The sequence below is a fragment of the Silurus meridionalis genome, chromosome 2, assembly GCF_014805685.1.
Source record: "Silurus meridionalis isolate SWU-2019-XX chromosome 2, ASM1480568v1, whole genome shotgun sequence".
Classification (NCBI taxonomy): Eukaryota; Metazoa; Chordata; class Actinopteri; order Siluriformes; family Siluridae; genus Silurus; species Silurus meridionalis.
Window position 1 is genome coordinate 12,428,337 of NC_060885.1, and position 23,905 is coordinate 12,452,241.

The following is a 23,905-nucleotide window of genomic DNA, read 5'->3' on the forward strand; positions in this document are numbered from 1 at the left end:
TGAGGACCATCATTAATAAAATCCTGAAGGGGGTTCTAAAAGAAATAATGAAATGCTGCTTTGTGTCGCATGGCCAGTATGGTGCATTGGTGCTGCCATTTCAAGTAATCAGCCATGTTTTTTTTGTCAGTCTCCTCAGTAGCTATTTTTATTCATCATTTTCCATTTATAAGGAGCATATGTATTATCAAGTGCTGTCAATTTCTTGAATATTGATCAGATACTGGTCAGTATAAAAGTTTCAAACACCTTACAATATTTTTAAATACAGTGAGAGCTGTAATTCAAAATATTGTAAGGTGTTTTAAACTTTTTGCTACACACTGATTTATAGAGACTAATATGAAAGTTTGTATGCCTAGAGAAAACATATTTGTTAGAGATTTGTAATGTAAGTAGGTTTTCTGCCACGAAAAAAACTTTTAGAAAAAGTACTTCGCAATTTTTTGCAGAGATGCTGGTAAGAGAATGACTGCTTATAGCTGTTGGAAAGTGATAACAGTACAGTATAAAGTGAACACAGTTGGCATCTTGTGGATAAAATATAAGTGCAAAAAAGTAAGTAAAAACATTGTATTTGCAAAAAAATTAGAAATGGAATTATAACGAAATTAACACACATTTTAGCACTGATGAATATTTTCCTGTTATTATCCTATTTACCAGTTGGGCTTTATTCCATAAACAGTTTTATTTTGAAGTCAAATGACTTTTTCCTTTTTGCCACATCTGTATTGATTTGTATTTGTCTCCTTCATTCTTCCTTTCCACTGGCAGAAATATCAGCACTAATCAGTACATTCTTTTAAATTCACTATTTTTTAGAGCAGAGCAAGTGGGCTGCAACATTGCAAGTGCAGGATTAGGAGGTAAACACCTGGTATTAAATTCATTTGGAATTCAACAAGCTCACATCACAATAACCTAATAACATAGAAGTATCAATGTGCATATAAAGTGAGGGCCATCGTTAATGGAAGCCAGCAGGGTGTTCAAAAAAATAATAAAAGACAGCTTCGCTGCCTCTACTGCTGACAGACTCTTACATGTTTTAATTAAAAAGGTGAAAATACACACTCATAGACTCCATAGCATCACCCAGCACTTTGAAGTGTTTTCAGTCCCTTTCCCTACAAGAGTTTGAGCTCAAAAGTCTAATATGAGACGTCAGATCAGAATTTCAGCTTTCATTTTCTGGTATCTCAATATTTTAAAGAGCAGATAATCTTAAAACAAATTCAAATAAATAACAATATTTGGTTGCATAACCCTGAAATAAGACAGAGACCCAATATCAAACTGCATTCTTCATCCTTCTGCTTTTTTGGTCACAGCTTCTTTCAGTTCTTTTGTTTTGTTTTGAGGTTTTTCTCCCAATATGAGTTTCAATAAAGATTAGTCATGCAAGCCCACGCCATGACACTACCACCACCGTGCTGATCCTTTCTTTCTCCACCAAGGTTAACCCTGGAAATCTTTACCAGTGTCTCCAAGAACAAGCTTCACATTTGATATGACTCTGACTCGGATAAAGCACTTCCTGAAGATAAATGAATGAAATAGCCTAGTCACACTGTGCAGTAAATAGTAGCATGTTTTTTCACTCCATGAATAAAAAAAAAAATACAGAAATAATTAATGAGGCTGCCAAATAAACCATGGCTGATAATTTGGCATGGAAGAAATAATGCATCACTACTGGTCATATGAAGGAAAGGTGCATTTCAATTTTTGGCTCCAAACACCACGCTGAATTTATTAATGATGGCTTTTGCTTAGCAAGTTAATTGTTCTCCATTACTGTGTCGAGACCGGGTCAGGAAATGTATTTATATATTTATAGAATTACAGTATATATTCAGCACACAGTCTTTCAGTGGAATTTAATACCATTCATTCACCTCCTAATACCAAGAGGAAATCCACTTGCAAATCCACTTGCAAAGTTGCAGACCACCTATAATAGCAAAAAGATGAAAAAAGTAAATATTGATGTTTCTGTGAGCGTGAATGAGGAATAATTGAGACCAGACCTACGAAACACATATAGTGTTTGGCTGAGAGGAAACGTCATGGGCATGTGTGCGTGTCATGTTTTATTAGCAAGCTCTGTGATTGTGCCGAGAACATGACTTCAAAGTGATGGGTGATACTATGGAGTGTGTAATAGTGTGTATTTCAGCTCATGAATTAAAAATACATATAACTAATGAAGAGTCTGTCAGATAATATTCCCTTTAAAAGTATTGAAATGTCAAGGCCTATTCTCTTGTTTTTGCTATATACTCAATACATTACAGTTTGAGATATAAAAATAATGAACCCAACAGAACACAACAGAATTCCAGCTTTTTATTTCCTGATATGTACATCTAGATGTGTTAAATAATTTAGAACATGGCACTTTTGGATGCAGACCACCCAATTTGTGGTGAGCAAAAGTATTGGAACAACAGTATTTTGTTGCATATCTATTGCTTGCAATAACGGCACCAAACTGACAATTGAATGACCCAGGAAATATACCAAGATGGGAATCCAATGTGGGTGGTATCACAGCACAAAATATACACACGTTTAAACCTAGGGGTAGTTAATCTATAGCCTATATCTAGTGGGGGGTTTTGGCAGAAAAATAAGGAGAACAGAAACTCTATGCAGACAGTAACCTTAGCTCAGGATTGATCATGCAATCAACTGTGCCGAAATACCTGGAATAGCTATTTGCAGAAATACCTTAAAAAAAATAAAAAGCTCCAAACATATTTTCTATTTAGAACCCTACAGAAGATTGTTTCCCTATCCATTTTCTTACAGAGATGTGTTTCTTAAAATGAGATGTTTTAACTTACACTTGGAAACAATAAATCCATATGTCAAAAGTTATCAATCTATATTTTCTGCTGGCTAGAATAAAATCATTTAGATGAGAAGTGTCAGTCGAAGCAGTACACATCCATCAAAGGGTGGTAGTAATACTGTGTGATATTTTCTTCCTCTGTGATTTCAATGTGTGATCTGCCATCTGCAATTCCTCTAATCTCTCAGATGTTGTCTAATCTCAAAATAACACAATCTTTGAGTTTCTAAACATTATTTATATAAACATATGAAGTTGCTAGAAAAGATATGACCTTAAACTACAAAATAGGTTGAAACTTTGACTTTTATAAAAAAATGTACAAAACCAATTGTGTGAAAGTTAAAAGTGAGCATGAGAACACATTGCGGTATGGTTACAGGCCAGTACTTTTGAACACTCAACTCCATCCAAAACCCTCTGTTCTTTTGATCATAACTACCATGCATTAATGATCAGAGTGGATGAATGATCTAGAGAAGGAGGAGGCCATGGTGTAGCAACTGAAGAGAGCAACTGAAGAGAGCAAACCACTGGCCTGATTTTATAGCTGTGACTATTTTTTTTCATGCTGCCTGTAATCATGTAATCATAGGGTTGATTAGTAAGGGAACTGTTTTTTTTTCCCTATGTGTGTGTGTGTATATATATATATATATATATATATATATATATATATATATATATATATATGTGTGTGTGTGTGTGTGTGTGTGTGTGTGTGTGTGTGTGTGTGTGTGTGTGTGTAGGAAGCTGTTCAATCACAGAGAACAGTGAGACTGAGTGTCTAATCGACTTTCCCCTGCTTTCTGCCTTCATCAGCTTTTCCATGTCTGCCAGCAATATAGACAAATTAGCTTAAAGGCAATCAAAAGACAATTCAATTTATCACTTCCCTGCACCCAACATCCAGTTTCTTTGCCTGGCAATAAAACTATAAGGAAGAAAGCAGCAGTGGAAAGCAACAATACATGTAATAATTTCAGTAGCAATATTGTATTATTGTATTGCTAAAGAAGAGTTGATCTGTAGTAACTGTGCATGTGGGTGCTGATTTGTAATCCACTCCACATTACTTTCCTTTGGATTAAAAGGCCAAATCTCCAAATAAATAGGCCTTCGTCGTAAATAATCAGGAACAAACAAGTCAGCGCATAGATTACTACTTTATTTCAGTGATTTACCACAGACTCGTTTCATCTCACACAAATGAGGAGTTACGATTCAGAGGAGTTTCATTTCATCGCAAGCCATTCTGATTATTTCTTTTTATGCGAGTGAACCAAGAGTGCATTCAATAGACTGGAGCTTTATCATTAGGCATTTTGGCATCTTTTTAATTGGAGCTTTTTCCTGCCTGTTTTTGTTCTCTCTCTTTTCATTATGTCTGTGGTATGAAAGGCAGCAGCCAGCAGCTTTTCAGTTCAGAGTCTAGACTTACACACGAACTCAGCTTTGATGAAAGCCTCATTTTTTTTTTACCATTCTGCTGGTGAGAGCTGTATAGTGCAGTATGATGGAGCTCGTAACAACTTCCAAAAAAGTCTTAGAGTTCACACACCTCTTGTCTAGAGCTTTTGCAGAAAGTTTTTCAGTAACAGTGCAACTTCCATTGTCCTAACATACAGTAGCCTTGAGGTCCAAGAGCATTGCTTTTGTAAGAAGAAAAATCTTTGTTCCAATAACAGCAGCATCGAAGCACATATGAAAAGCACCTCGGGTTCAGCTGACTTTGAATCTCTGAAACTTTTATAAAACTGTTCTTTATATAAGTATTCACCCTCTGTTAACTCTTCTAAGGTGGACTTGCAATAGACTGAGGATTGAGCTGGAACTGGGATTTGTACCATTTGAGGTAGCAAATATTTCTTTTATTGAGGTTCAATGCAAAAATAACAGAAATTTGATGCTTATATAAGAATTCACACTCTTGAGCCACGTTTGGCTGCAAAATTGCTCAAGTGATGTTAAAATAGATTGGCAGGCAGGAATTTTCACATCTTGCCATTAATTTTCAATTATATCATGGTCTGGGTTTTGACTATGTCATGACACAGAGATCAAATAGTACTTCATTTAAACACAGGCTGACTCCATGTCATTTCTATTGGCATTGATTGGTTTTTAGAGGGGCAAAAACTTTTGCAACTACAATTTATATTATATTTTATACATACTCTTTATCATTCTCTTATTCCCATTATATTATTGGTATTATATTTTTTCTTTGCAGTTGATTATGCAACTGATAATAAAATGGTTCTTCTCAGGTTCTTTTTTTTATCTTTTATCTGACTGGTTGCTGAATCTAATAGCACTTATATTTCCAATAAATCTGTAATTTATTGAATAGATATATTATGGAGGTTTTTTTATTACATATATTTATTTTATGAATCATTACAAAGGAAAAATGCAAAATGGCCCCATTGACGCATCTTTTTCTTCTCCAGTAGTAAGCCAAGGACATATCTATGAAAAATATTAGTGCTTGTGTGCGCTAAGTGTGCAGTTCATTGAGCCAATCCTTTTCGAAGGTTATGGACACGGATGACTGTCTGGTGGCTGGAGCCAGTTCTGAATGTGTATTTTGATTTCTCAGTTCAGCTTGTCGTCTGTCCTTGAGACGTGCCTAACAAATCTTATTAGTTTCTGAACATCTGTTTTTGAGATGCATTTCACCGAAAAGAGAAACTTTTCATATAAATATAATTACATGACAATAATGGGGTAGTTGAATTTCAAAGTTCAGTGCATACAGGAGTGTAACTATAGTGAGTCTATCACCTACAGTGTCATCTAGTTTCTGGCAATTATATACACATCCATGCATTAAAATATCTTTCTTCTTGTAAATAATTATGGTTGAATTAAAAATTATGTAAATAAAAACAGCTACACACCATTATTAGTATCATAACAGAATATTCATTTATATCTACACAAGTGACTATTCAAAAGTACAGTATTCTCATTTGTACTATTTATTTTTTATTTGTATTTGGGCAGGGGTCAGAAAAATAAAGCTGCAAGAAAACATTTGTGTTTGATGGTCCTAGAAATATATCCTACTAATATACAGTAGCACAGGGAGCTAATTTCACACTCAAGCCAGTGACCACAGCGTACTTTACGTCTTTGGTTTTATGGATTCAAAATTGTCGTAAAAGAAACTATGCACCACATTTTGAAAATTCCAAGGTCAGAATACTGTACAATAAACTGTTTTAATTATGTATTTCATTTATTTATTTATTTATTTTTATGTTTTATTCTCAATTATTACCTAAAAATAAAATAACATCTTCCCCTAGCACATGTCAGCTAACAATCCAGAAAGTTAAAGATACTTCCTGTGAGACACATCAAGCCAAACAACCTGCTGCCTTATAGTGTAGAGGAATGCTCTATCTTCCACAGAAGCCTGCGATTAGTTAGTGTCTCTGTGATTGACAGGACGGAGAAGGAAAGTGAGAATGCATCCCTAACCACATATAACAGCCAATTTTGCACAATTGGTTCCTGACCACAGATGTCTGTAGCATTATCTAGATTGGGAAGCATGGATAAGCCTCTTCTGATAGATGCAATAATGGATAGTGTGTATAGGCAAATCTTGTAAATGTGGTAGCCCTGATTATAGTATGTCATGATTCCTCTGCTAGACAGTTGGCTTAAGTCAGTGTACATTTTATTGGTTCTTACAACATAAATGTTAAGAACAAGTGCCCCTCTACACACTAAACAAAACTCAGTGAACTTCATCCTGAGTAACCTGACAGTTGCCTTTGATACATTTGAACCTTATCTGTACTTTTGATGCTGTAGCACTATGCTCTTAACCTTTCAGTTTACATTTTTGGCAGTTTACATGCTTGATCCTACCACATAGCACAGACAGGTTCGTTTTTTTTTTTACCTCACTATTTTTACAGAAATTCATTCATCTTCAGATTGTGCACATGGACATGCTGGGCTTTTTTCAAAAGTTATACTTCATCTGATGGAATATTTTTATTCAAGTTGTCTTATGTAACTCTTTAACTGGCTTCCTGTTCCAGTAATAACCTTCCATTGAGCATGTTCATTCGGTGCAATTTCATTGTTTCAGTGACTTGGCTACTTTATAGGGATTTGTGCTTCCCATTCTCAGTTATTTTAATGTCTTTATTCTTTTTTTTTTTTTTTTTACAAAGGTCTAGGATCAGACTTCTCTGATTTTTTATAATAATGATATATTCTGCATTTGTAATACTTGCTGCATCTATTTTACATTGTTTTACATCCTTGTAGGGATGTAACCATATATGAAAACATTATCCAGAATTAACAGATTCCCATAACAGCTTTCTGAACTAATCTTTAAATCATCTTTCTTTTTTCTGTCACATTGTTAATCCTGCACACTAATTTTGGTTTAAGATTTTCAACATTTGAAAAAAAATGTGTCCAGTTCCATCCACACAGACTACTGAGATGATTATTCAGTCTCTGGGTATCTCTAGACTAGACTATTGTAAATTATTGCAAGTCAAAAATGGGCCAGCTTCCACCTACCTTAAAGCACATGTCACACCCTGCACTGCACTGCACCACACTTCCTCTGATCCTCTACCACTACCTGACTGGTCACATCACTTAATGTACAGATTTTCTTTTCTCTTCTGGCATCTAGGTGGTGAAACGAACTAGAAATGAACACCTGAGTCACTGTCTGTATTCAAACATCGATAAAAGACCTTCTTCTTCCATAAGTACTTAAATTAGCGCTTAAAAATGCTTTTTAAATATTATCTCCTCAACAAAGTTTCCAGATTGATGTTTTTCTTAGTGTGTAACCTTGTGAAACAGTACCTGGATGTATTTATTGATAAAGACATCAGAGCACTCCTGTAAGTCATTCTGAATAAGGGCATCTACCAAATGACATGAATATAAACAGATATTGTGTTCTTGATAGACACTTTTACAGATAACAATAGAACATACATTGCTCATTTTTTAGAAGCTTGCTAAGAATTTCACATTTCTACCACTTTTGAATTTAGGCAAATATCAGGTTTGGGGTCCTGCATAATACCAAAATGTCAAATATACAGTGATACTGTAAGGCTTGTAATGGATGTGCTGTGCTGCTTGATGCATTTACAACATGTGTCTGTTGACAGTCTGGACAAGGTCATGGTGATAAAAAAATGTATTTAAGTTTTTTTTTTTTTTTTTGAATGTTAAGAAAAAGTTAAGAAAATCTGCAAAAATGTCTAATCCTGACCAATTACTTACTATGTTTTAAGTATAGTGGGTAAGTGCTGTAACGAAGGTTGAGACTGATCAGTCTTTGTTAAAATTCATTGCTGATGGTGTTAACATTTCCTCAGACTTAAAAAAAAAAAAATTCTGTAATAAGAATATTTAAAAAATATTTTACAAAGTATAGGCTATACATACAAGTGTAAAATATGAGATTTCATTTTGTACATATACAAAGTATATCCATAGTATATACATTATAACAAATAATATTAGTAACATAATAATCATAAATTCGCCTCCCAGGGCTAATAGTAGTAAGGTCCATATTTAGTTTACAAAATCTTTCCGTTTAGAGCACACACACCTCAGGCTAAAATCTAAATGCAAATACAGATATGGATATTTGGAGCACTTGTTTTCTTGATTGGATTTACTGTTTACACTTGGGTATTGGGTATATTTTTGTATGTATATTTTGAAATTGTCCTTTATTAAATGACTAGATCAGTGGAAAAGAATCACCACCAACAGTGGATTGCTCTTTGTCTGAGTTGCTCTGTATAAGAGCAGGTACAAATAAATAAATATGAATGCAAATGTATCAGGTTTTATGCCATATTTTAAACACATTTAGTGTGCTTGAGTAATTGCTGAATTCACATTATGTTCTTTTCCCCCGAGCTGTTTTTATCCGTTTCTTAATTTCCCTAATTAGCCCTCTCTCACTCTCTCTATAAGATTACTAGTGACATCATGTTCATTCCTAATGTTCCATGCCTTGTGCCTTGTTTCTTCTTTATTTGATTAGTAAGTAAAGCACTGAAATCTAATGAACATCTTTAAAGAAACTGTGTCCAACATGGGAAACTATTTTGTTTTACACTGGGGTTTAATTTCTTTAACCTTTAATCCTGCGAGCTAAACAGATCTCAATAAATTCTTTCTGCAAATTAAAAGTGATTTTGAAATATTATGGCTTAGGAGTACTGCTTCTGACTGACTGATCTATCTGATTCTTCTATGGTAATTTAAGATAGAGTAATTACCTTTATGATCCCATTTATAGAGATTAATAGAACAGAGGGAAAGTGCATTGCAGCACCACAAATCCTCATATAATGTCGGTGGAGTGTTGTTCAAAGTCTAATTGGATAAAGCCAATGTAACTCTTATTGTTAAGAAATTTATCAACTGTATCAGAGAATCAAGTCTTATATGTTATGTGTAGCAGAACTCAATGGGAAGGTTGATTTTTCAGTATAGAGGTTTAGGAAACCCTTTATATACTAAGCTGGAGATTTGGATACGATGTTTAAATAATTGAAACAATTGTTCTGCATCGTTACAGTGTCTGTGATGCACATTCACTGATAAAGAGCAGTAGTATATATATATATATATAGAGAGACAATGAGTGTAGTGCAAGGTGTATATATATATATATATATATATATATATATATATATATATATATATATATATATATATATACACCTTGCACTACACTCATTGTCTCTTATTCGTCTCCAGTGGTTATAGTTGTATGTCGCTTGCTTAAACCAGGTTATGTTTACTTTATTCCCATGTTAATTCCTTATAAAACTCTATGCACTCTTTGCATCATTATGAAATCTATGAAAACAAATATTCACAAATCTCTTCCCAGAAGTGATTTACATTTCTGTTGGGTTTTTACGTCATTAAGCTGTAAGTAAATTAAACGATTGGACATTTAAAGCACATAATAAGAAGTTATTAGCAGGTTTATACTGGATATTGATAATTATAGAATAATGATATGGTTTCGGTGATCTGTTAATAAAATGCTATGATATAGCCAGTGCATGAAGCAAACTACAAACCCCTTGCTATAAATGTAGAGCAAAACTTCAGAATCCTGCTATCTGCCCTTTAATTCCTCCACTATGCCGCTTTAATCTTCAAAGCCCCGCCTCTTTCAAGACGTCCGCTTCCGCCATGGGTGTGGCAGATCAAACATAATGCCCCAATGAAAGCAACTGGCACCTGCATTTTAGGAAAAGCATGATGACAGGAGACAGAGGGCAAAAAAAGAATAAAAAATATACAAACACATACGTGCTTTTGTGGCAGTTTTTAAGTGTGTGACAATTCTATTCTGTCTTCCAGAAGTTAGTTTCTTTAGAGGTAGATCTTTAGAGGTAAAGGCCTCCATTTAAATATGGTGTAATTAAAAACATTTAGAGAGGAGCATACATACAGTCACTTTTATTATCTTTCAGACTGAGTTTCTCTTTTAGCAGCATTTTGTTTTCTCTGATCTCTTAAACAAGGCTCAAAGAGCAAAAAGACTGTGAAGAAAATAATCTCATTTTCTTCTATTAAATGAGAAATTTAAATAACAGCATTGTTGAGTCTCTTTTGGGTACTCGAAATCAAACACTTCACCTGCAGCTACTGCTAAAATGGCTCTGTGGAAAAAATAGAAAAGGATAAAACAGATGATAGAAAATTAACTAGATGTCTAGGAGTGAACTGGTTCAGTGCAAGATACTTAATTAAATAGAAATTAGTGACTGTGCCACTGGTAAAAAAAAAATGTAACTTGGCTAAGATTTCCAGTTTGAATCATGCCATTTCCCTGCAGATAAAACTGCTGCTATTTTCTATTGAAGGGTGCGTTGGCCTTGTCAATCTCTCTCCTGTCAAAATTTCAGGCATTTGGCTGTTTGCATAGTTGGCAACAACTGATATCCTCCACTGAGTATGTTTAGACAGCCAGTGATGTTATATAGCCCAAATGATGAGATATCTTAAAATGGTCAATAATTTTTGAAGGACTTCAAAAATATGGGCAGGGCATCTTAATGGCTTTTAAGCTATCACAATAAAAACATATATAATAGGCAATTTAATTAAAATAAAAGTAACAAAAATACTCTTTTTGGCTCTTCTCTTGATACAGCAAGGGCAAAGAACTTGTTACTAGCATCCATTTTGTGTAATGACTTTCTCTCCTTGTCCTTCAATCTAAAGTGCAGTCTAAAGTATTCTTTCCTATAACCACTTACAAGTTTGCCAACGACATATCCTTTTTTGGGAAACTGTGAAAAGCAACACCTTGATGCAGAGCTCTGAAGAGGTGTTGGGTTTTGGTGTAGTAAAATGCATTAAATCATGAGCAGTAATTTGTTGAAAGTGGCTACATGAACTAAACTGAGGTCATGAAATTGTGGCTGTAGACAATTTACCCTTTTAAAGCTCTCAGTTTGCTCTTGGTGATTTCTGAATTAATAACATCGTGCTCACTTTTTGTGCTCTCCTTTAAAAATAAAACATGCCCAAACATGCTCGGCAGGGATACAGCCTGGTGTAGATCACAAGTATTTGTTGGATTCTTTAATTATAGAAAATGTTATCATTGGGATATGACAGTCAGAAACATAAGCTTAGAGTCCTCTAGCTCACAATAATACCACAAAAGGCAGGCGCTCTAACAAGATATTTGCATTGGTACATGTTCTTTTTTGTTATCAATAAATGTTGTCATCATAAAGTTCTAAATAATGTGCTCAACAGTGCTCAAAAGATGTAATGAAATTCAATTCATTGTTAGGCACCCTATTCCTGATAACCTTCCAGAGCTCTGTGTAGGCATCTTTGAAGGAAAGCACAAATGAAAGAAAAATGTGGGCACAATATTGTTAATTTATGCCAACTATAATAATTATAACCAAAATTGAGAGCATGATTAATGTAAATTGTGAACATGAAAAAATGCTTGGTCTCTCCATGGTTTTGCATTTTTTATATGCTATTTTCAAAACTAATTGTTTTCTTTTATCCTTACATGTATAAAAATCCATTAGAGAGTAGAAGATGTCAATATATGAAGTATAGGCAAAGGAGAGAATCTATTTAACATGTTAATTCTAGCAACCATTCAACATTTATGGAGGTGATAAAAGCTTTATAGTTTTATTCTAGTGTCTCTTTGGTTGTTTTTTTGACTCCATGTTACACAGTTCAGCAGATACTGTGACATTAAGTCTGTTTCACTGCAGACCCCAGAAGAAGCCTTGTGACTCATTGTAGGCAGACATCAGCAGGGTGAGCACCAAAGGTCCAGCTGTAGCCTCAATTGATTCAGCATCTCTAGTGTTCAGGGACAAGACCTTATGACTCACTGTGCACAGTTATTCAGTGGAATTCACACTAATGTTTCTCATGCATCTTTGTCAGTAGATATAGACTGACATCAAAGAAGAATCACCCAGAACAAAGAGTCACAGTGTAGTCTTCGAAGTTGATAATCAGAGATGCAGTTGTATGGAAATCTAGTTGACTCACTCACAGATGTTTGTGAATTTCTGGGTATTATTCTAAGGTGTGATGAGGTGGATCAGTGCTCCTGTCTCTCCTCATTCAGTGTTGCTCGTAGGTTGCTGTTCAAAGGGAAGTCCTGGGGTAGAATTCCTATTCACACTCCCTTCAAGAACGGCAATTTGTGAACATACAACTTTTTTCATGGTTATAAAATGCCTTTGATCAGAACCCTGTAACATTATGCATACACAGAACTCATTTTAAAGTTCCAGGCATGATTTTACAATGTGTTTGGCACAGAACATGACCTAGTTGTTAAGTTCCCTGTACGTTTGTGTAAGACAGATAGATCACAAATGTATGAAGCATGCAGTTGTCACAGAAATAACACAGTATGTGGAAAAAAAGAAGGCTCCGAATGTCTTTAAAAGATTTCTGATGTCTTGAAAATTAAAATGTTTTTGGTGATACACAACCAGAGACTTGGATAACCCCACTGTCTTTCTGGAGAGAGTTACATTTTTGATGGATCTACTACCACTTGAAGTCAAATGGCCTGGAGTCTTGTCTGTTTTGGCCATTCATGTTCAGTGTTATTTTGCAAATAACCTTCAACTAACTTAACAGGCCAGTTTATGAAAGCCAAAAAGAAGAGTTTATGAATAGAATCGGTGTCTTTCAAAGCCTTGGTTGAACTACCATGATATGGTTTATGGCTTTATACTAAAGGTCATATTTTAGTTGTTATATGGCAACATTCCTAAATTCTGGCAAATATGAGAAGTGAGAAACTTCATTTCACATTCTATTAAGACTAGTTTGATGGTTGCTGATTTGCAGTTTTAAACATTTTTTTAACTAAAATACTCTATGGCCTGTTAGTGGGGGACAATATTTATCCAATTCTGCATGATTCTGCTCTCATTTCCCTTCTTATAGTCTCAAACCTAGTTATTATTTGACTCTCCAGAATAAACTGAGAGCAAGGACTGAGAGCAGACAAGTAGAATAAACAGACTTCCTACAAACTGCTTTCGTCACTCAGGTTCTGCCACATTGAGACTGTGTCTGTTCCCTCAGCTTAAGAACCATAAACAAAAGAAAAAAAAAAGGTTGTAACCTAATTAGAATTCATTTAGGCCATTTCAAATGCACAGCTAGCACTTTTGATCTTAGTTGAGCTGTTTTATATTAGATCTCCTACATCTAAAGTGCCTTTTGTTAGTTAATATTATTAATCAGAAATGAAATGTTTACTGATATTAATTATTTGTTAACAGTTTGTTGACAAGTTTTATTGTTTTTTAAAGATAAGTTGGATTTACCAATCTCTCTCATGGTAATACTTCATGTCTTTATATTTAGTAAAAGCTTGTAGTAAAAGGTTGGTTTTTGGTGTGCTTCAAATAGACATTCCAAATAAAGTAGAGATTTGTGAGTTTGGACCAGTGTTCCAGAGAGCAAAGTTTTTACCCAACAATAGCCATAGATACAGTTTACATCCAAGCAACATTAAATAATAATACAAAATAAATAAAGTCATAGAAATCATATACACAAAAGGAACACACATGGTTTGGATGCAAACTTAAATCTATGTCAAACTAAGTTACTGAAAGCACCACTATGATAAAATGTAAACCACCTGTAAACAAACAGAACATAGAGTCTAAGGATCAGTCACCATGGTGACAAACTAAGACCAATGGGCTGTTTATTGGAACAACAGGGCTGAAAAAGGCAGGTGTACATATTCAGGTACAGCTGCAAAAGTAGCAGAGACAAATACCTGTTCTTCACATGATCTTTAAGGAACTAAAATCAACTTAATGTATATTCTTAAATTGTTTATTATATACTTTTTAATCAGGAATCTATTGGACATGCTATTGTGTGGTCATTTGCATATTGCATATGATCGGCTCAAGCCTAATGAGAACACTTCTTTTAAATGAAACATTGTGCAATTACACTCCTTCTGCAGTTTAGCAGTTGCAGTGGTCCTGAATCAGCTTGAAAGACACGGATCTAGACAGGATCAGGATACAAGAAAATGGTAAAACCATGTGGAATTTCATAACCAACGCTAAGGAATAAAGACTACCTGCTGTGCTATTATCCTGCATAATGTGATAACATCTTCTTCTTCTTCTTCTTCTTCTTCTTCTTCTTCTCCTTTTTCTTTCGGCTTCTTCCATTAGGGGTAGCCACAGCGGATTATCCTTCTCCATACCACTCTGTCCTGTATATCTCCCTCTTTTACCCCAACCACCTGCATGTCTTTCCTCACCACATTCATAAACCTCCTCTTTGGCCTTCCTCTTTTCCGCCTTCCTGGTGGCTCCATCCTCAGCATTCTTCTAGCGATATACCCCATGTCCCTCCTTTGCACATGTCCAAACCATCTCAATCAAGCCTCCTTCACCTTGTCTCCAAAACGTCCTACATGCGCTGTCCCTCTAATAAACTTGTTTCTAATCCTGTCCATCCTCGTCACTCACAACGAAAACCTCAACATCTTCAGCTCTGCTACCTCCAGCTCCACGTCCTGTCTTTTACTCAATGCCACTGTCTCTAAACCATACAACATTGCACCACAGTCTCACCACAGTCCTATAAACTTTACCTTTCACTCTTGCAGACACTCTTCTATCACAAATCACTCCTGCCACTCTACTTCACCCACTCCACCTTGCCTGCACTCTTTTCTTCACTTCTCTAACACACTCTCCATTACTTTGCACTGTTGATCCCAGGTTCTTCCTGCAACTTTACCACTCCACTGCCCTCCCTCTCATTCACACACGTCTTCTGTCTTACTCCTACTGACTTTCATTCCCCTTCTCTCCTCTCCAGGCTCTTCTCAAACTGCTCCCTACTCTCACCACAAATAACAATATCATCCGCAAACATCATGGTCCACGGAGACTCCAGTCTGACCTCGTCCAACAACCTGTCCATTACCACTGCAAACAGGAAAGGGCTCAGAGCCGATCCTTAATGCAAGCCAACCTCCACCTTAAACCAGTCTGTCATTCCTATTGCACACTTTACTGCTGTCACACTGTCCTCATACATGTCTTGCAACACCCTTACATACTTCTCTGACACACCTGACATCCTCATATAATACCCCAATCGGTACAAATCCTTTTCTCCTTCCTTAGTGTCCAGCTACTCATATGCCTTTTCCTTGGCTTTTGCCACATTTCTCTTTACCTGCTGCCACATCTCCTTGTACTCCTGCCTACTTTTCATATCACTCTGTCGATCCCAATTCTGTTTTGCCAACCTTTTTCTTCTTATGCTCTCCTGCACTTCCTCAAAGGTACTTGATATCACACCAAGTACCTTTCTAGCTGTCTCCCTTATCACTTCTGCAGTAGTCGCCCAATCATCCAGCACCTCTTCACCACCACCAAGCCCCTGTCTGACCTCTTCCCTGAATCTCATACTATACTCTTCCTCCTTCAGTTTCCACCATCTTTTTCTTCTTTCAGTCTTCACTCTCCTTCTCTTCTATTTAACCTCCAAAATCGTCCTACAGACCACTATCTGATGCTGTCTAGCTACACTGTCCCCTGCCAACACCTTACAGTCTCCAATCTCTTTCAGGTTGCATTTCCAATCTTATACATCACCCTATAATCCTCCTTCTTCTTAAAATAAGTATTCACCACTGTCATTTCCATCATTTTAGCAAGATCTACCACCATCTGCCCTTCCACATTCCTCTCCTTAAGGCCATAGCTACCCATCACCTCATAATCACCTCTGTTCCCATCACCTACATGCCCTTTAAAGTCTGCCTCAATCACCAATCGTTCATTCCTAGGTACACCTTCTACCACTCCATCTAACACACTTCAGAATTTTTCCTTCCCACAACCCACTTGTGGAGCATAAGCACTGATGACATTTATTATCACCCCTTCAACTTCCAGCTTCATGTTCATCAACCTATCAGAAACTCTCTTCACCTCCACTACACTCTTACTGTACTCTTCCTTCAGAATCACCCTACACCATTTCTCTTTCCATCCACACCATGATGGAGCAGTTTAAACCCACCTCCAATGTTCCTGGCGTTACTCCCTTTCCACTTGGTCTCCTGAACACAACATATCTACCTTTCTCTGCTCCATCATATCAGCTACCTCCCTCCCTTTACCAGTCATTGTACCAACATTTAAAGTACCAACCCAAACCTCCACCCTCCTACACTTCTTCTTTCCTGCTGTCTCTGTGGACGTCTTCCTCCTCTCCTTCTCCTCCTTCGGCCAACAGTAGCCCAATTTCCACCGGTACCCTTTTGGCTAATGATACCTTTGGCAGTCGTTCGTAACTCGGGCTCCGACTGATCCGGTATGAAATTCTGATTCGTGATCCGCATATTTGATTTGGCACGTTTTACGCTGGATGCCCTTCCTAACCTAACGAAATCCTTGCTTGGGACCAGCACCAAGAGTGCATTGGCTTATGCAACCCTAATAGCTGGGTTGCATAATGTGCTAACATAATTAACCCAAATATGGATTCTTCCAATCAGAATTAACCTTCTAAAAGATATCAGCTAAGAAAACTAAGATTTTAGCTACAAGACTACTTTGAAGATAACTAATGGAAGTGTGAGAAGGTCAAGATGCAAGCTATGTACATATTAATCTAAAAAAAAACATTTAAATATTTTTACAAATGCAACATTTATGATGAAAAATCTCCAGTTAAGAAGAGTGTATCAGCACTTCTTGAAAGGTCACTGTGTCTGCATTGGAGAATAGGGAAAAAAAAAAACATTTTGATGATGTGAAAGACTTGGATCTGTTTTAAATTGACCCAAAGGTCCCAGTGGTAGTTCATTTATGCAGAACAATGCAAAGCGTAGTATATACTACAGTAATGTAACTGTTTTCAACCCATACTAAATATAAAGACTTAATTAAAAGAATACATTATCCATGGAGTAGCTCTGGATATTGAATATCTCAATGATTGATTGATTGATTGATTGATTGATTGATAGATAGATAGATAGATAGATAGATAGATAGATAGATAGATAGATAGATAGATAGATAGATAGATAGATAGATAGATGTCATCTCTTCCAGAATTGTTTGGCATTTTTAAAGAACCCAAACATAGTGAGAATGTCACAGGTAACTTTTTAGCGTTGGCTGGCTATGAAGCACCAACATGAAATTCAGTTGGGAAAAAATGCTATATCAGATGATTTATATTGGACATTCAGTCAGCAAAGAGGGACTGAAACCCAACCAAGTTTCAGAAGAAAGTGCATAATAACATCACTTTAGGAAGATGTCCAAAGTCTAAGGATGAAAAGAGCTCTGAGAAGCTTCTACAGAGTCAAAGCAAAGCCACAAAGGAATACTTACCTGGTTCAGAAGCCAAGGCAGAATCTATTAGCATTGAGGAAGGATTTATAACAGTGAGTGCACCAGCCCTAGAGTCCTAACAGTGGAGCAGCAAAAAAGAAGAGCTGAACAACAAAGAGAGTACCACAAACCAAGACCTGTCAGAGTACAAAGACAGCGCTAAGAGTGAAAAAAGGACTTAATGTTTAGACATAATGAAAAGTTACTTTGGTGTTACATTGAACATAACAAGCTTAGTAGGTAACAGTTGTTTTAAATAAAAGGAAACTAAAATATTTGCTTATGGGAGCATAAAAACAACACCTTCTACTGATAGCACAGTTTATTTCATGCATGGGATGAAATAAGACACACTTTATGCTTAAGGAAATCTCTGATGAGGATATGTTTGGTCTTTCTTAGGGAAAGTATGGAAAAAATCCCTTTTAATTATTTAACTTTAATGATTATTTGGTCACAAACTATACTACATAAATTCTGACCACATGGTTTCTGCGCTGAAGCTGATGATGTGAGCTGAACACTGGGCTTATTTATGTGATGATGTTTTATTGAGAGTTACAGTGAAAAAGAGTTTGCCCCTCTCCTGATTTCTTATTTTTTTGCATGTTTGCCACACTTTAATGTTTCAGATCATTAAACTAATTTAAATATTAGTAAAGATTACACAAGTGAACACAACATGCAGTTTTTAAAAGAAGTTTTTTTTTATTTAGGGAAAACAAAATCCAAAACTACATGGCCCTGTGTGATAAAGTGTTTGCCCCTTAAACCTAATAACTAATGTTTGCCCCCTAAAACCTAACCTGGATCATTGTCCTGCTGCAGAACCCAAGTTCGCCTCAGCTTGAGGTCACGAACAGATGGCCAGACATTCTCCTTCAGGAATTTTTGGTAAAAAGCAGAATTCATGGTTTAATATATCACAGCAAGTCTTCCAGTTCCTGAAGCAGCAAAACAGCCCCAGACCATCATGGTACCACCACCATATTTTACTGATGGTATGATGTTCTTTTCTGAAATGCTGTGTTACTTTTATGCAAGATGTAATGGGACACACATCTTCTAAAATGTTTAATTTTTGTCTTGTCAGTCCACAGAGTATTTACCCAAAAGTCTTGGGGATCATCAAGATGTTTTCTGGCAAAACTAAGATGAGCCTTTATGTTATTTTAGCTCAGTGGCGGTTTTCATCTTAGAACTCTGTCATGCAGACCATTTTTGCCCAGTCTCTTTCTTATGGTGGAGTCATGAGCACTGACCTTAACTGAGACAAGTGAGGCCTGCAGTTCTTTGGATGTTGTTGTGGGGTCTTTTGTGACCTCTTGGATGAGTCGTCGCTGTGCCCTTGGGGTAATTTTGGTCGGCTGGCTCCTGGGAAGGTTCTCCACTGTTCCATGTTTTTGCTATTTGTGAATAATGGCTCTCACTGTTGTTCGCTGGAGTCCCAAAGCCTTAGAAATTTCTTTGGATCTCGGCATGATGTTTAGCTTTTGAGGATCTTTTGGTTTACTTCACTTTGTCAGGCAGGTCCTATTTAAGAGATTTCTTGATTGTGAACAGGTGTGGCAGTAATCAGGTCTGGGTGTGGCTAGAGAAATTGAACTCAAGTGTGATAAACCACAGTTTTAACAGGGGGGCAAACACTTTTTTACACAGGGCCATGAAGTTTTGGATTTTGTTTTCCCTCAATAATAAAAAGCTTCATTTAAAAACTGCATGTTGTGTTCACTTGTGTTATCTTTTACTAATATTTAAATTAGTTTGATGATGTGAAACTTTAAAGTGTGACAAACATGCCAAAAAATAAGAAATCAGGAAGGGGGCAAACACTTTTTCACTCTAACTCCCAATGAAACAAGCATGCATTTGGATCCATCGGAACATCATCACATAAATAATCCCAATGTTCAGCTCAAGTCAACAGCTTCAGCGCAGTGTGGTCAGAATTTGTGTAGTATAATTTGTGTCTAGATAATCATTACGATTAAATAATTAAAAGGGATTTTTTCCCCACTTTCCCTAAGAAAGACCAAACAAATCCTCATCAGAGATTTTCTTAAGCGTAAAGTGTGTCTTATTTTATCCCATGCATGAAATAAGCTGTGCTATCAGTGGAAGGTGTTGTTTTTATGCTCCCATAAACAAATATTTTAGTTTCCTTTTATTCAAAACAACTGTTTAATAAGAAATCAGGGCCACTGTATTCACACCACTGTATTCAGTCAGTCATTCTTTTTTTTTTTTAATTCTTACATTTACATTACATTTATGGTATTTTGGAAGAAACACAAATGTATTAGTTGAGGGTTAAGGGCTTTGCTAAAGAGCCCAGGTGAGCAGCTTGGCCACTGCTGGAATATAAACTCACAGCAATCTTAGCAACTGAGCTACCACTTTCTGTATGCACACAGTTATTCATTAATTCATTTATTCAATGATTAATTCATGCAATCATTAAGTAATTCAGTCATTTAGTCAGTCCATCAGTCAGTCAATGGAGGTGAGGATTTTAGGTATGCATCCTGCCAAAAACTTGGTTGCTATGTATTTCTTATGAATTGTTATGTATTTAAACAAACTTAGAAAACAGAAATACAAATAAACTTGGTACAGATCTCTGTGGACACAGATGTGTTTGGATTGTTTTTTCTGTAGCACGTATTTTGCCCAGTAACTAATTCAAATCTTTTCCAAAGCTTAGTATTATCCAGATTGTTGGAGGATTTTAGAGAATGGGCTTCTCTCAGTTCAGCTGCCCAGTTGAGCTCTGGTCCACAATCAGGCTTAATTTGACTGCTGCTTAAATCAGTTCCAAGAAATTGCTCTCTGTTTGCCTGTTAATTGGGCCGGGTAGTACTCTGCTCAACTGTGGGTGCTCTGTGTCTTGTCTGTCAAGTCTTGACACATGCTTTTCAGATCTCATCAAATCTTGTTGAATCGAAAATAACTTGTCTCCTTTATATGTTGATATTTCAATTTTGACAAATATTTTGCATGGTTGCAGGGCTTTTGGCTTGAATTTCCTGAATGTGTGTCATGTGCCATGCTCTCACACCACCTCAAAACATCCTGCATAGCCAAGTGTGGTTAAAGAAATAGATGCATGGAGGGAGGATGGTTAAAAAACAAATAACCCAGCAATAATAAACAGTTGATATAATAGGAGGAATAAGTCAATGTTTGGATGAGATGGGGGTCTTTTTGTCCTCAGGGTAATTTACCCAGCTCTTAGCCCAGATCTTTTGATTTATAAAGAAGGACAAATAACCATTAAATGATATTTACACAGTCAGAGTCCAGGTGTCCTCTGCCTATGCTCATTCACCACACAGACCATTGTAAACACACACACACACACACACACACACACACACACACACACACACACACACACACACACACACACGCACGCACACCATTGTAAACACATACCCAGCACAAACATGAATCTTTGACCATTCTGTACCTGATTTGCATTTTAAACAACCATTCAATAGAAAATATAAGCCAAATGCCTTCTCTCACAGAGGTTGCTTATTTTTCTTCTTCTTTTCTTCATCGTTTGCCTTATTTTGACATACAACTTCCAGCTTAACACTTCGAGGCAGTACAAGTCAGATTAATAGCTTCCTCTTGGCCTCATCAGCCTTGCCTTGGGCCAACAGATAGCATGTCTGTATATGGCATAAGAGCCTTATGCAGAGAGCTCAGCTTTCCATCCTTTTAATGATGTGTAAACTTGATTATTATATTTGCAAGCTAAATACAATAATAATTCTCTTTATTTTTTTATTCAGTGCGTTTCAATGATGCCATTTCCACTAACAAAACCAGTCAGACATTGGTTGACATTGTTTATAGGCACACATGTTTTGAAGCTATTCAAGCAACCAGTTGAAGAGTCTATTCAATTCAAAAACTTAGTAGTAAATATAACAAATGTAAAAATATAACCTATGTAACAAATGTAACATATAACAATAAAGGCTGGTTGTAATTAAGCAGTGTAATAACATAAAAAAATCATCATTAAGCACTTTGATTTACTCTCATTTATAATCTTCTATCAATTTTTTAAGGCATACACAATGACATTAAATGTATTTGGAGTGTCTCTGGAGAGAAGTTTAAAAAATGTTTCCCTCCTTGTTTATCATGATCACGCAAACTGTAGCTTTGTTCCAGATTTTATTAGTTCATATCAGGATTCCCTTGCAGCACAGTGTTGCAGCTGGTAGCAATTGTATCTCACAATTCCAGAGTAATCAGTTTGATCCAGAGCTCAGATTACTGTTTTGGATGTTCTCCCTGTGTTTGTGTCCGTTTCCTCTCTGGATTTTCCCCTTCCACACACAGTTAAGTGTATTTTCTATGCTAAATTGCCCCATGTTGAAAAAAAGTGTACACGTTGTGCCATGTTATTAACTAGTATCCCAAACCAGGCTGAATTCTTCCACCTTCCACAAAATGTTCCCACACTAAAGCACTTACAGGGACAAATAAATCATTTCTGAACACCTTAAATGAGCCTGAAGTGAAATCATCCTGGGAAATATACATAAATCTTCTAGTCAACCTAAATGTGTTTCATCATAATTGTGGCTCAAATCTTTGTGTCTAATTAGACTCTCTACAATTATGAAAATGCAATAAAAAAGGTTGTGGGTGTTGCAATAAATGCTGCAAAGACAGAAGTCCTATAGGGAAAAGTAGTTATGCTTATTTAAAGCACTTGGCTTGCCTGATCCACACCAGTGGCAGCCACTCACATTTTTACACATTCCTCCCTTCAGATAACATTTTCAATACAGTACGTTATCCTGTTAGAGCTTCCCAACCCCGTCTGACCTAATGAAGAACAGCAGCATCATTGCTGTGACTCTTTGTCAATGTCAGTTCCTCAGAGAAATATCATTGGTCAGATGCAACCAATATTCACACAACATGCCAGCTCCTCTCTGTCCTCATCCTTCTTTAACATTTCTTGTAGCGTTTTAGGCCTATTGTTAAACCGCCTCATGTCACGGGCATTTTGCTTTTTTCCCCCTCCTCTATTATCTCTAGAATACCTTCCTGCAGGCTAAGACAGAGGAGGACATCTTCACCCATTTGGGATTGGACTATATTGAGCCTTGGCAGAGGAATGCTTAGACCTCATCCTATTCATCAAATGTGAGCACATTCCCGCAGCTAATCTTCCCTCATAGTGTGTTGCTAGACTGCACAGACTCAATGCCTTCAATGATTTATTTCACATATAAGCCAAATCTGTAATACTTTGCCATTAGCAAATCCTTTCACCTTTTAACACTTAAATTCAATTCAATATATTGCTGGGTATATAATGTTATAATCAAATTCTATATTTGGGTGGTATGTGCTAGAAAAGCTACAAATTTACAAATATATGTAATATACTGTATATCTCTGCTATACAGGAAGAAGAGTGCAAAGAAAACGAATTGCTGTAATTACCAGAATATACATCAAACCAGATGTGACCAGACTGTCTAGGACATCATGTGGTGATAATAAGCACAGGTGGAGTTTAACAGCAGTAGAAGTGATATTGGATTCCACCTTCAGTGAGCATCATTTACTGAAGTCCTGGCTCTTCATTACTGTAGAATAACAATGCTAGAGGAACTGTATACTCTCATTTTAAAAGATCACATGTATTTAAGTATAATGTTTTTTACATGTATGTAGAGCTTTCATCATGCAATATCACTTGTCTCTTCTGTCTTACCTTCAGGCTTGAATTTTCATAGTAATATGACCATAGTGACTGCATCTATGTTATATCTTGGAAGGGTATAAAATGTCTCTGTAGGATAGCTTAATGGTGCATGTTTGTCTGTTAGTATAAATTACTAAGTGCTTATTTTAGAGGATAGGATTACATACTCTCACATGGAGCTGTTATTACACGATAAAAAATCGAGGGTTATCCAGCATGTAGCCATTGATGCAATTTTGGTGTTATGTTGCTCAGTTTTTACTCAAATAAATCAAATAAATTCCATTGTGAAGATTTTACTAAATGTGTGAAACAATAAATGTTTTATTTGGCACATGTGTAACACTA

General features: G+C 36.2%; 1 protein-coding gene across 2 annotated transcripts in view; it reads left to right on the plus strand.

The window, feature by feature from the left end:
- The window catches only part of dntt (deoxynucleotidyltransferase, terminal), a 123,638-nt gene extending 99,776 nt beyond the window's left edge, over window positions 1–23,862 (plus strand). For both annotated transcript variants that reach the window (XM_046863732.1, XM_046863733.1), the window contains 2 exons: window positions 22,882–22,989; window positions 23,256–23,862. In XM_046863732.1, coding sequence (XP_046719688.1) covers window positions 22,882–22,968 — 87 coding nt within the window. In that variant the 3' untranslated portion in view covers window positions 22,969–22,989; window positions 23,256–23,862. The remainder of the gene's footprint in view (window positions 1–22,881; window positions 22,990–23,255) is intronic.
- The last annotated feature ends 43 nt before the right edge of the window (window positions 23,863–23,905 follow it).